This window comes from Eleginops maclovinus, chromosome 14, assembly GCF_036324505.1.
Source record: "Eleginops maclovinus isolate JMC-PN-2008 ecotype Puerto Natales chromosome 14, JC_Emac_rtc_rv5, whole genome shotgun sequence".
Taxonomy (NCBI): Eukaryota; Metazoa; Chordata; class Actinopteri; order Perciformes; family Eleginopidae; genus Eleginops; species Eleginops maclovinus.
This window is the reverse complement of record NC_086362.1, coordinates 463,081-476,316: the sequence shown is the minus strand read 5'-3', so window position 1 is coordinate 476,316 and position 13,236 is coordinate 463,081. Positions and strand designations below refer to the sequence as shown.

Genomic DNA, 13,236 nt, shown 5'->3' with positions numbered 1-13,236 from the left:
TGTAATGAAAAATATATTTGTTTTATTTTAATATACATTTAGATGAATTTTAGAAATATTGCAAATATATTTTATTAGAAAGTTAATTAATATTTTAGGAATTAATTAAATGGAAATAAGACATTTAAACTAATAACAAAACAAAAAACATAATTACAATAAATCCACAGCAAACAAAGTGAGGCTCCATTCCTTTATTCACTTGGCCGTTGTCATGGTTACACAGCCATCCCATAATGCCTTGCACAGATCATGGTTTCACAAATAAGACTTTTTTCATCATTATTATTTATTAACATCACTAAGTGACGATTTATATCTTACACTCTTTTCCTTATAAAAACAATTCTGAATACAGTGTGTGTGTGTGTGTGTGTGTGTGTGTGTGTGTGTGTGTGTGTGTGTGTGTGTGTGTGAGTGTGAGTGTGAGTGTGTGTGTGTGTGTGTGTGTGTGTGTGTGTGTGTGTGTGTGTTTTAGCGGTCCAGCACGTGGGTCTTGTAGAGGCGGTTCATCTGCTCGAGGAAGATGAAGGTGAGCACGGTGTGCGGCCCAAGGCGAGCGTAGTACGGAGTGAAGCCTTTCCACAGCGAGAAGAAGCCCTCGTTCCTCACCACCTTCAGCAGGACCTCCTGCGCACACACACACACACACACACACACACACACACACACACACACACACACACACAGGATATATATTATACATTATTTTACATTATTATTATTAATGAGCAGAAGAAGAGCTGTGAGGTTAAAACCTTTAAAGACTCACCAGACCGTTCTTATACTCGGGCTTCCCGTCAATCATCCTCATGTTCTGGATCCTGAGAGAGAGAGGGGGGAGTGACGGGGGACGGGTACGGGGAACAGAGTGAGAGGTCAACTTCATTAGCCTAGCGTTAGCTGCATGCAGGCTTCTGATAGCTCTTCCCTAGCTGTTAGCTAGATGTCACAGAGCTGCCCTGTGGATCGTTAGCTGTTTGTTAGCCGTTTGTTAGCTATTCCTTGGATCCTGATTAGCTTATGTAAGTTGCTGTTAGCTGTACATTAGCAGCTAATGAGCTAATAAATAGAAAGGTTTTGTTAGCTGCTTGTTGTCCAAGTTAGCTTTCGTTAGCTTCCTTAGCTTTTGTTAGCTGCTGTTGTCTAGGGTGGCCAGAAGTCCGGCTTTAGGCCGGACAGTCCGGCCTAAAGCCGGACGTCTGGCCACCCTACTGTTGTCTCTCTGTTAGCTTTTGTTATCTGCTGGTTGTCTCTCCGTTAGTTTTTGTTATCTGCTGGTTGTCTCCCCGTTAGCTTTTGTTATCTGCTGGTTGTCTCTCTGTTAGTTTTTGTTATCTGCTGGTTGTCTCTCCGTTAGTTTTTGTTATCTGCTGGTTGTCTCCCCGTTAGCTTTTGTTATCTGCTGGTTGTCTCTCTGTTAGCTTTTGTTAGCTGCTGGTTGTCTCTCTGTTAGCTTTTGTTATCTGCTGGTTGTCTCTCTGTTAGCTTTTGTTAGCTGCTGGTTGTCTCTCTGTTAGCTTTTGTTATCTGCTGGTTGTCTCTCTGTTAGCTTTTGTTAGCTGCTGGTTGTCTCTCTGTTAGCTTTTGTTATCTGCTGGTTGTCTCTCTGTTAGCTTTTGTTAGCTGCTGGTTGTCTCTCTGTTAGCTGCTGGTTGTCTCTCTGTTAGCTGCTGGTTGTCTCTCCGTTAGCTTTTGTTAGCTGCTGGTTGTCTCTCCGTTAGCTTTTGTTAGCTGCTGGTTGTCTCTCTGTTAGCTTTTGTTATCTGCTGGTTGTCTCTCTGTTAGCTTTTGTTAGCTGCTGGTTGTCTCTCTGTTAGCTGCTGGTTGTCTCTCTGTTAGCTTTTGTTAGCTGCTGGTTGTCTCTCTGTTAGCTGCTGGTTGTCTCTCTGTTAGCTTTTGTTAGCTGCTGGTTGTCTCTCTGTTAGCTTTTGTTAGCTGCTGGTTGTCTCTCTGTTAGCTGCTGGTTGTCTCTCTGTTAGCTTTTGTTATCTGCTGGTTGTCTCTCTGTTAGCTTTTGTTAGCTGCTGGTTGTCTCTCTGTTAGCTGCTGGTTGTCTCTCTGTTAGCTTTTGTTATCTGCTGGTTGTCTCTCCGTTAGCTTTTGTTAGCTGCTGGTTGTCTCTCTGTTAGCTTTTGTTAGCTGCTGGTTGTCTCTCTGTTAGCTTTTGTTAGCTGCTGGTTGTCTCTCTGTTAGCTTTTGTTATCTGCTGGTTGTCTCTCTGTTAGCTGCTGGTTGTCTCTCTGTTAGCTGCTGGTTGTCTCTCCGTTAGCTTTTGTTATCTGCTGGTTGTCTCTCCGTTAGCTTTTGTTATCTGCTGGTTGTCTCTCCGTTAGCTTTTGTTATCTGCTGTTGTCTCTCCGTTAGCTTTTGTTATCTGCTGGTTGTCTCTCCGTTAGCTTTTGTTATCTGCTGGTTGTCTCTCCGTTAGCTTTTGTTATCTGCTGGTTGTCTCTCCGTTAGCTTTTGTTATCTGCTGGTTGTCTCTCTGTTAGCTTTTGTTATCTGCTGGTTGTCTCTCTGTTAGCTTTTGTTATCTGCTGGTTGTCTCTCTGTTAGCTTTTGTTATCTGCTGGTTGTCTCTCCGTTAGCTTTTGTTATCTGCTGGTTGTCTCTCTGTTAGCTGCTGTTTGTCTCTCCGTTAGCTTTTGTTATCTGCTGGTTGTCTCTCCGTTAGCTTTTGTTATCTGCTGGTTGTCTCTCTGTTAGCTTTTGTTATCTGCTGGTTGTCTCTCTGTTAGCTTTTGTTATCTGCTGGTTGTCTCTCTGTTAGCTTTTGTTATCTGCTGGTTGTCTCTCTGTTAGCTTTTGTTATCTGCTGGTTGTCTCTCTGTTAGCTTTTGTTATCTGCTGGTTGTCTCTCTGTTAGCTTTTGTTATCTGCTGGTTGTCTCTCTGTTAGCTTTTGTTATCTGCTGGTTGTCTCTCTGTTAGCTTTTGTTATCTGCTGGTTGTCTCTCTGTTAGCTTTTGTTATCTGCTGGTTGTCTCTCCGTTAGCTTTTGTTATCTGCTGGTTGTCTCTCTGTTAGCTTTTGTTATCTGGTGGTTGTCTCTCCGTTAGCTTTTGTTATCTGCTGGTTGTCTCTCCGTTAGCTTTTGTTATCTGCTGGTTGTCTCTCCGTTAGCTTTTGTTATCTGCTGGTTGTCTCTCTGTTAGCTTTTGTTATCTGCTGGTTGTCTCTCCGTTAGCTTTTGTTATCTGCTGGTTGTCTCTCTGTTAGCTTTTGTTATCTGCTGGTTGTCTCTCTGTTAGCTTTTGTTATCTGCTGGTTGTCTCTCCGTTAGCTTTTGTTATCTGCTGGTTGTCTCTCCGTTAGCTTTTGTTATCTGCTGGTTGTCTCTCCGTTAGCTTTTGTTATCTGCTGGTTGTCTCTCTGTTAGCTTTTGTTATCTGCTGGTTGTCTCTCTGTTAGCTTTTGTTAGCTGTTAGCCTCACCTGGTCTTCACGATGTCCACAGGCATGGAGGCCGCTGTGGTCACCAGTCCGCTGATCATACTGGCACAGAAGTGACACAGAATACCGTCCTGCAGGTACCCTGAACACAAGTACACAACACCACTCAACCCTGTGTATTTCAATGAACTTCTGTGTACTGCTGTGTACTTCTGGGTACTTCTGTGTACTGCTGTGTACTGCTGTGTATTTCTGTGTGCTTCTGTGTACTTATGTGTGCTTCTGTGTACTTCTGTGTACTTCTGTGTGCTTCTGTGTACTTCTGTGTACTTCTGTGTACTGCTGTGTATTTCTGTGTGCTTCTGTGTACTTATGTGTGCTTCTGTGTACTTCTGTGTACTTCTGTGTGCTTCAATGAACTTCTGTGTACTGCTGTGTATTTCTGTGTGCTTCTGTGTACTTCTGTGTACTGCTGTGTACTGCTGTGTACTTCTGTGTGCTTCTGTGTACTTCTGTGTACTTCTGTGTACTGCTGTGTATTTAGTGAGTATTTGGAGTACCTGAGTCCAGCAGAGCCTGTTTGGACTGAGAGTACGAGGCGAGCTGAGCTGCGTTCACCACCACCGCCCGAGCCATCGTGGGAATACAGCCCTAACACACACACACACACAGTTAATAAAGACTGTATTAAGACATATAAACTAGTGTGCGTGTGTGTGTGTGTGTGTGTGTGTGTACCCTCCACAGAGTGGTGACCCCCTCCTCTCTGGTGATGCGAGCGAGAGCGTTGAACACGTTACTGTAACCTCTCCTCTGATCTGCAGGGAGACTAAACAGACAGACACACACACACACACACACACACACACATAAACATGTTGTTTTCCTGTAAATAACTAACTGATGATCTTTATGTATCTCACCGTCCGTCAGCCGTCATCCGGATCAGAGCCACCTCCGCTGGGGTCCCAACAAACGCCCCCGTGGCCCCGGCCGTCATCCCGATCAGCGCCTGCAGGGGGAGCCATTACTCACAGGAAGTGACGTTGACAACAAGAATTGCCGCTGACAGCCGGAGGTGGGCGGTACCTTGAGCAGGAAGTTGGGCGGCCGCCCGTCGGAGCCGGTCATCTTCTCGAACAGGATGGTGTAGATCCCCAGCCGGGTGGTGGTGTAGGTGGCCTGACGCAGCAGCCCTGCAGACAGACTGACGGAGACAGCGTCACTCACACCCCCTCATACCAACGTATATCACCCTCTGTATTACCAATAATAACAATGATGATGATGATGACGACGATGATTAGACTTACCCAGTGTAGATGCCACCCACCCCCTCGTTCCTCAGGATGGACACCAGAGCGTGGAAACTGGTCTTATATTCCCTACTCTTCGTCCCCTGACCGCTCAGCTGCATCCGGTTCTTCACCAGGTCTAGAGGCTGCACAAACACTGTGGCCCCCATACTGCAGACAGGTCAGAGAGACAGACAGGTTACAGAAAGACAGGTCAGAGAGACAGTCCTGTGGTGCATTATAAACAGTCCCTTCATCAACATTTCTTTATACTAGCTGACTCAATGTTATTTGCTTATCAGTGTGCCGAGCTGGTATTGTGCTTTGAATTCACCAATGTCTTCTGTAAAGCGGAAATCCGAGTTGACGCGGGGAGGCCGCAACAAAGCCCACCAGCCAACTGAGCTACCACCATCGCTGGGCAAAGCTACTAGCACAGCTAACTCCATCGATCTACGGGCTTTGCAGTCTATGCTGGATTCACTAAGGGAGGATATATGTGCCAGAATCGACTCGTTGGCATCTGATTTGAGAACCGAAATCAGCTCAGTATGCACAGAATTGAAGAATGCAACCGAACCACTGCTGCAAGAGATCAATGAACATGGACAAACTCTTCAGAACTTGGAGCTCGCGGCGAACGATCATGGCGACCGACTCTCCTGACTTGATTCCACCGTCAGTGCACTCAAAGCCCAAGTGAAAACACTGACGGACAAATGTGAGGATTTAGAGGGAAGATCGAGGAGGAACAACCTACGACTGGTGGGAATACCTGAGGGCTCTGAAGGACAGCGTCCAACAGAATTCATCGGGGTTTTTTGAAAGGCCTGCTGAAGCTAGACGAAGTCCCGCTACTCGACAGAGCCCATCGCACCCTGCGTGCCAAACCTAAGACGGGAGAACCGCTCGTCTTGTTTACAATTTTGTTTGAACGTTATTTCCAATATTTTGTTTATTGCTTGGTTGCCACGATCTGAATTCATTCGCAGAGCATATTCTATAGTGATATACATTTTACACCCAGCACCAGTCTATGAGCCGTCCTGATGGGCCTGCCTCGCGGCAGAGTGGATCACACCAGGATGCGGAAGAGGTGGGTTGGACAAGAGTATCACTCATCATTCCAGAGTAGATCCAGAGGTGTGGCAATCTTGGTTCATAAATCAGTGAATTTTACGTGCTCAGATATCTTCTCTGATCCAAATGGTAGATATGTTCTTGTGTCTGGGATACTTAATGGCCCCCTGGTAGCTCTACTTAATGTCTATGGCCCCAACTGGGATGACAGTTGCTTTTTCAGATCAGTATTTTCATTCATTCCTGATCAGTCTAGCTTCATCTCATTTTAGGGGGGGGACTTCAACTGCTGGCTTAATCCATCATTAGATCGCTCATCCACAAAAACGACAGTATTATCAAGCTCTGTCAAAGTTATTCGGTCCTCTGTGGACGGGTTCTCACTTTCAGACCCTTGGCGTTTTCATAATCTATCCAATAAGATACACTCTTTTTTTCTCATGTCCATCACACCTTCTCACGCATTGAATATTTCTTGATTGACAAATCGGCTTATTCCATTGGTATTATCCTGCTCATATGATGCTATTGTCATATCAGACCACGCCCCAGTTCTAATGGACTTGCAAATAAAGGGATGCGATAATGCCCATCCATCCTGGCGACTGAATACATGTCGGTTATCAAATGAAGATTTTGTCACTTTTATTTCCCCGCAGATTGACTTTTTTTTAGAAATGAATGACACCAGGGATCTCATCTTCATTACTGTGGGAGACACTGAAGGCATATTTGAGGGGGTAAATCATTTTTTACACGAAAGTAGAGCCAGGGGGAGGAAACTGACAAATTTGACCGAACAGATCACACAGATTGATGACACTTACTCTGTAACTCCATCACCAGATCTATATAAGGAACGCCTTTTGCGACAAGCGGAATTTGATGTTCTCTCTACAGCTCACACTGAGAAACTGCTGTTTGAGTCCAGAAGTGCTAACTACGAATTTGGTGACAAAGCAAGTAAATTACTAGCTCACCAATTAAGACAGAAATCAACTTCTCATCAAATCCCTCAAATTCAGACTCCATCAGGTATAACCACTGACCCCAAACAGATTAATGCACAATTTAAGCAATTTTACTCCTCTCTTCATATGGCGGAGCCGCCGGACGATCCGTCTACATTTAACATCTCTTCAGATCCTGTAGACATTACTACGATCAACTCTGACTCAGCTGAGAAGCTAGAGGAGCCTATAACTGTGGAAGAGCTTCAGAGGGCTGCTCACGCTATGCAGGCGGGTAATGCCCGGGTCCGGATGGATATCAATTGAATTCTATAGGACATTTTTGATAAATTAGCACCAATTGTTATTGATGTTTACAACGAATCCTTTCATTCTCTTAAGCTACCACACACACACTTACTCAAGCTACAGTTTCTTAAATTCTAAAAAAAACAGGGACCCTCTCTCCTGCGGAAGCTACCGCCCTATAAGTTTACTATCAGTGGATTTGAAACTTCTCTCCAAATTACTAGCTATGCGCCTAGAATCTGTCTTAACCTCGATTATCTCCCCTGACCAGACTGGCTTTACACAGAACAGATATTCTTTCTTCAACACCAGGAGGCTTCTTAATGTCATGTACACCCCCTCCACTTCATCACTGTCGGAGGCTGTGGTTTCGCTTGATGCGGAAAAGGCCTTTGACGGCATCGAGTGGGACTACCTTTTTCGCCGCTTGGAGAAATTTGGCCTAGGTGGCACTTCTATTGGCTGGGTTAGACTGCTCTATACCTCCCCCTCAGTTAGGACCAATAACACCTACTCTGACTATTTTTCTCTTGCTCGCTCTACTAGGCATGGCTGCAATCTGAGTCCATTGCTATTTGCAATTCCAACTGAACCATTGCCCATTGCCCTTAGAACAAGCCCTCATATAACTGGCATTAAGCGATTTGGAGTTGAGCAGAAGACCTCCCTTTATGCTGATGATTGGTTATTGTATGTTTCTAATCTCTCTGTGTCTACCCCAGCTGCCCTTGACATTTTTAGCCTGTTTGTAAAATATCAGACCTTATCCTTGTCGGCACGAGTCAATGCGGTTAAAATGACTCCTTACCCAAATTCTCATACCTCTTTCAGTCTCTACCCATTTTCCTTACGCAGTCATTTTTTCATTAAGTTGATCATTTGGTGACTGAATTCATCTGGAATGGTAAAGTCCCTAGGCTTAGCAGGCTTATATTACAAAGCCCCAAATCTCTGGGAGGCGTTGCTTCTAAATGTTATTATTGGGCAGCCAATATCAGGATACTGCAACACTGGGCTCGATAGGAGAACTCCCCTTCTCCTCCTGCATGGCTGGCCTGAGAGGCCTCCTCTTCTAGTCCCGCTTCCTTGGCAGCACTTGCACACGCTCCTTTAAACTTTTCTTTTCCCCCTACTCTAAAGATGTTATTGTTAAATCAACACTCAGGGCTGGAACCAGTTCAGACGACACTGGCTTACAATCTTTTTCTCTACTGGCTCCGATTGCAGCCAACCCCGTTTTCCCTCCCTCTGTAATGGATAGGGCTTTCTCCTCCTGGTCCACAATTGGTATCAGAACCTTCAAAGAGCTATATATAGGAAATGTATTTGCATCATTTGAACAATTATATAAAAAGTACTGACTTTTAAGACCACACTTTTTTAGATACCTGCAAGTCCGCAATTTTGTCCGTATGTAAGTCCACAGTTTCCCAATCACCCGGACTCTGTCCCCATTGACTCCTTTTTGAAGCCTGTACCGTGTACTAAGGGAACAATTTCTGTTATGTATATGTTGATCTCTTCACTACGCCCTAACTCTCTACAAAACACTAAGCACCGGTGGGAGGAGGACCTGGGTGAGGAGATTACCGAGGAGCTATGGGATGTAATTCTGCGCCGGGTTCATTCCTCGTCAATTTGTTCCAGACACGGGCTGATGCAATGTAAAACGGTCCATCGCACACATTTAACCAAAGGTAGACTTTCCAAGATTTATGGTAATACTGACCCCGCCTGTGAGAGATGCCATCAGGCCCCGGCCACCTATAGCCACATGTGTTGGTCGTGCCCTTCCTTACATTACGATTTTGGTCTGAAATGTTTTAAACTATTTCAGATAGTATCGACATTCCAATTGATCCAACAGCCCTAACAGCTGATTTTGGTACTACCGCACTATAAGGCAGATCTAATAGCCTTTCCAAGCCTTCTAGCCAGACGGTTGGTTCTATTGAAGTGGAAATCCCCCTCTCCTCTGTCTCATGCTGTATGGTTAAGAGACATCTTGTATTTCATTAAGATGGAGAAGATAAGGTGTGTCATAAGGGGCTCAGCGTCCAGATGTTATAAAACATGGGGTCCTTTTCTAAGTTACATCCAGGAACACCACACTTTCGATGTACCATAGATCCTTTCGTAGCGTCTTATTTTTATTCTGTTTCTGTCTTCTCTTTTTGGACATGGTGACTTGGGTGCATTTCTTTGAGACGTTTGATCACGGCACTCTGTTTTTATCATCATTATTCTTCTTCTCTCTGGGCAGGACTTTAGAATAGTGTTTGATAATGTTTATGGTCTTTGTATTTGTGTTTGATGGGTTAGGCGACCAAGCGAGCAGTTGATCTCATTTCTTTGTTTGTTTGTTTTTTCACTCTGTGTTTCTCTCTATACTACGCATAAATGTAACTGTCTGTTTTGAAATGACATTGTGTATGCTTATGTCGAAGAAAACTTCCATAAAAAAAAGTTGTGAGCTGCAGGTCAGGGTTCAGAGACTCTGAGATGTATTATTATTCATATCTGTACTTAAAGATCTGCTCAGACCCCCGGCCCCCGAGCTGAGACATCGCTCAGGAAGTCACCGTGCTCACTTCCTCCAGAGCTTTCATAACGTTTCCAATGTGAGACTCTTCCATAACCTGCAGAATCTCCTGGAGTATAGACACTGTGTGTGTGTGTGTGTGTGTGTGTGTGTGTGTGTGTGTGTGTGTGTGTGTGTGTGTGTGTGTGTGTGTGTGTGTGTGTGTGTGTGTGTGTGTGTCAGACACCAGCAGCTGGAGCCTTCTGACAGTTAGCAGGGGGGTCGTGACATTTAGAGCCCAGATCACACTGTACAAATCCCCCACAATGCATCAGTGCAGGTTATTATAGATCAGTGTTTTCTTACACCTGTTCTTATTTATTCCAAACCCACAGATTTTTGCTTGGATTTTTTGCCTCGTTATTCTATTTCTTTTACAGATGTTTTTTTATATTTGATTTATTTCTCTGTTTTTAAGAATTGCTTAAAAACTAAATGTGTAACTACATTTTTGAAGTTTAGTTTTAATGCCTTTATCTGCGGTCAGCGTCGTGACTAATAATTATTATTATTATTGACCTTTTAATCACTTTTAAAAAACAGAAAGTATATTTAACGTGTAGAGCAAAAATAATACAAAACACAGAGCTGATTGTTTCAACTCAGAGGTCATTACGGTGTGTGTGTGTGTGTGTGTGTGTGTGTGTGTGTGTGTGGCCCCTGTGTTAGTACTGGAATGTCACAAAGTACAAAACCAGTTTTACAGATTTAATCTTCTAACGCGAGTGTGTTGAGTGTTACAGCCAACAGCAATTACACACACAGTACACCCACTGTACACACACTGTACACACACTGTACACACACAGTACACACACTGTACACACACTGTACACACACAGTACACACACTGTACACCCACTGTACACACACTGTACACACACTGTACACACACTATACACACACTGTACACACACAGTACACACACTGTACACCCACTGTACACACACTGTACACACACTGTAGTGTATCTGCTAGTATCTGAGGTTATGACTCTGATTAAAAGTTCTCCTGAGGTTTGAGCCTTTTCTCTGATAAAGTGGAATAATGGTTCAATTAAAAACTACCCGACAATAGCATTAGCTGCTAACAGCTAACACACTGTTGCACTGGAGAGGTTTAGCCTCAGAAACGCTCCTGCTGTTAGCATCTGGACTGTTAGCATCTGGACTGTGAGCATCTGGACTGTTAGCATCTGGACTGTTAGCATCTGGACTGTTAGCATCTGGACTGTGAACACCTGTAAGGTATGCTCTTATTAATGTACCTGTCAGCTTGCCTGCTATGTGTCAGTATCAGCCTGTCAGGTGCTGCGTGTAACACCTAGATAGAATCAGATAGAATCGGAGGATGAAACCCTCTGATTCTATCTAGGTATACTTCTACACTTTGGTTTACTGTTAGCATGTTAGCTCCCTGTTTGCTCCCCTGACAGTAGCTGTTAGCAGCAGCACGTACCCAGCTAGTCCTCCGAACAGGAACTTCACTGCCTTCGGGGAGGTCTTGGGCTTCGCCTCCGCCATGTTTCCGGATCGGTGGATCAGTCCCCGGTGAGAAGAGCCTCTCTCTGCCGGTCTGTGGAGCCTCTGAAGCGGATCAGAAGCTGCAAGGTGACCCTCTGGAGCGAATAGTTCCGGAGACACGGAGAGCCGGCTGACCAATCAGTAGGTGAGGATTGTTCTGTTGCCTTCAGGGTCCCAGTCACAGCTCGGTAATCTGATCACCGTATGAAATGTCGCCTTTAGCGCATTTACCACAAGGTTTGTTAAATATAAAATGTAGTTTTTAGTTTCCAATTTAACACTAATGATAAATTATTTCTTCAGCAAAACCTCCGTTCTATTATTACACATTCAAGCAAAAGCAAATACAGATTATTGATTGATTATATACAGTTATGTTAGCGATATGAGTTCATTTCCAACTGCACCTGAACGCAGCGCAACAGAAATCCCTTTATAAAGAAATAAATAATATATATTTAAATAATCATTTAAAACTCATTGTGTATGTATAGATAGCCTAGCTTCTAGATCTGAGTCATGTTATTGTGCACACAGCTGTTGGATCCTAGAAGAGAGAACAGAAAAGTATAAAACCGTTCATTCATTTGATTGGTGCAGCTGTTTCACGTATTAAAAAAGATCTTTGAAGGTCAAGTGTGAGAGTGATTTGATCTTAACTTGGAAAACATGCGAAAAACTAGAGCATCAAAATCACGAAAAAGACAGAAAGTCTTTTTGTTTTAAATCCCGCGAAAAACTGTAAGGTCGAAAAATCATGAAATGAGTCACGGTATCTTATTTTGAAACGATCGTGTACATTTTTTTGTGTTTGTTTCTTAAAAATGATCAATTAGTAGTTGGCTTAACATGCCAGCTCTTGGGGGCCCCCTAGTGGCTCGGGCCCCAAGCAGTTGCCTGCCTCGCCTGTTCACAAGCTGCGCGTCTGGCTGCATAACCCGTTGGTCTGGTCCTGAACTGCCTGACAAGGTTGGCACCGTTAGGCTACGGCAGGCTGTCACCCTTGCTCCACAGCAGGAGTATTTGGTGTGGGGGAAGTTGCCCAGTAGTGCCCCTGTTTCACCTGGGAGCACTATCATTGTGGAGCCCTCCTCCTCCCGTTCAGCCCCTAAGGACATTATTGTCGGGCGGGTTGTTGCACCCATGTGGGGTGATCGCTGGGTCCCGTTGAAAATCCTAAACGCAACAAAGAGTCCTGTAACACCGCGCCGCAATGCAAAAGTGGCAGATGTGTTTCCATGTGTTGCAGTGGAGGATCTTCCCATCTCCCAGGGTGTGAGTAGGCCACAGGCTGACCGGGCTCCTGACCCTGCCTCACACTCAGATGCCACTTCGGCCCCCTTTCAGCGACTGAAAGACTGTGGATTGACAGATATCGACCTTGAAGGCTGTGATGTGTCAGATGAGTGGAAACAGCGACTGGCTGACCTAGTGCTCACTTACCAGGATGTCTTCTCGAAGGACAAGCTGGACTGTGGGGAAGTGAAGGAGTTCGTTCACCGAATTCACCTTACTGATGATCACCCCTTCCGGCTGCCCTATCGCCGTGTCCCTCCAGCACATTATCATAAATTGAGAGAGGTGCTGTCTGAGATGGAATTGAAAGGCATCATCAGTAAGTCAGTCAGTGAATATGCCTCGCCGCTGGTCCTGGTCTGGAAGAAGTCTGGAGACTTGAGGATCTGCACCGACTTCCGTTGGCTTAACGCCAAGACCGTCAAGGATGCCCACCCGCTGCCCCACCAGGCTGATTGTCTCGCTGCCCTTGGTGGAAACGCCTTTTTCAGTACCATGGATCTCACATCGGGGTTCTACAACATCCCCCTCCATGAGTCTGACAGGCGGTGCACGGCCTTCACAACACCCTTAGGCCTGTATGAATATAACAGACTTCCCCAGGGCCTGTGCAACAGCCCCGCATAAAGGATGATGATCAGTGTCTTTGGTGACCTGAACTTCTCCAGTCTCCTCTGTTATCTGGATGACGTACTCGTCTTTGCACCTTCTGAAGAGGAAGCCCTGAAGCGACTGGACATGGTCTTCTCACGTCTCAGGGCCAACAACCTAAAGCTGACACAGAAGAAATGCCACTTTCTTCGGAAGT

At 44.9% G+C, this 13,236-nt stretch overlaps 1 protein-coding gene across 1 annotated transcript; it reads right to left on the bottom strand.

Moving 5' to 3' along the window:
- Positions 1-179: 179 nt before the first annotated feature.
- Positions 180-11,315, bottom strand: slc25a11 (solute carrier family 25 member 11). Its single transcript, XM_063900457.1, has 9 exons — positions 11,068-11,315; positions 4,708-4,860; positions 4,484-4,601; positions 4,318-4,406; positions 4,133-4,223; positions 3,955-4,045; positions 3,437-3,536; positions 773-824; positions 180-630 (listed from the first exon to the last, which is right to left on the bottom strand). The coding sequence occupies exons 1-9, from the start codon at positions 11,130-11,132 to the stop codon at positions 475-477; spliced, it is 915 nt and encodes a 304-aa protein (XP_063756527.1). The 5' UTR covers positions 11,133-11,315; the 3' UTR covers positions 180-474.
- Between the last annotated feature and the right edge of the window lie 1,921 nt (positions 11,316-13,236).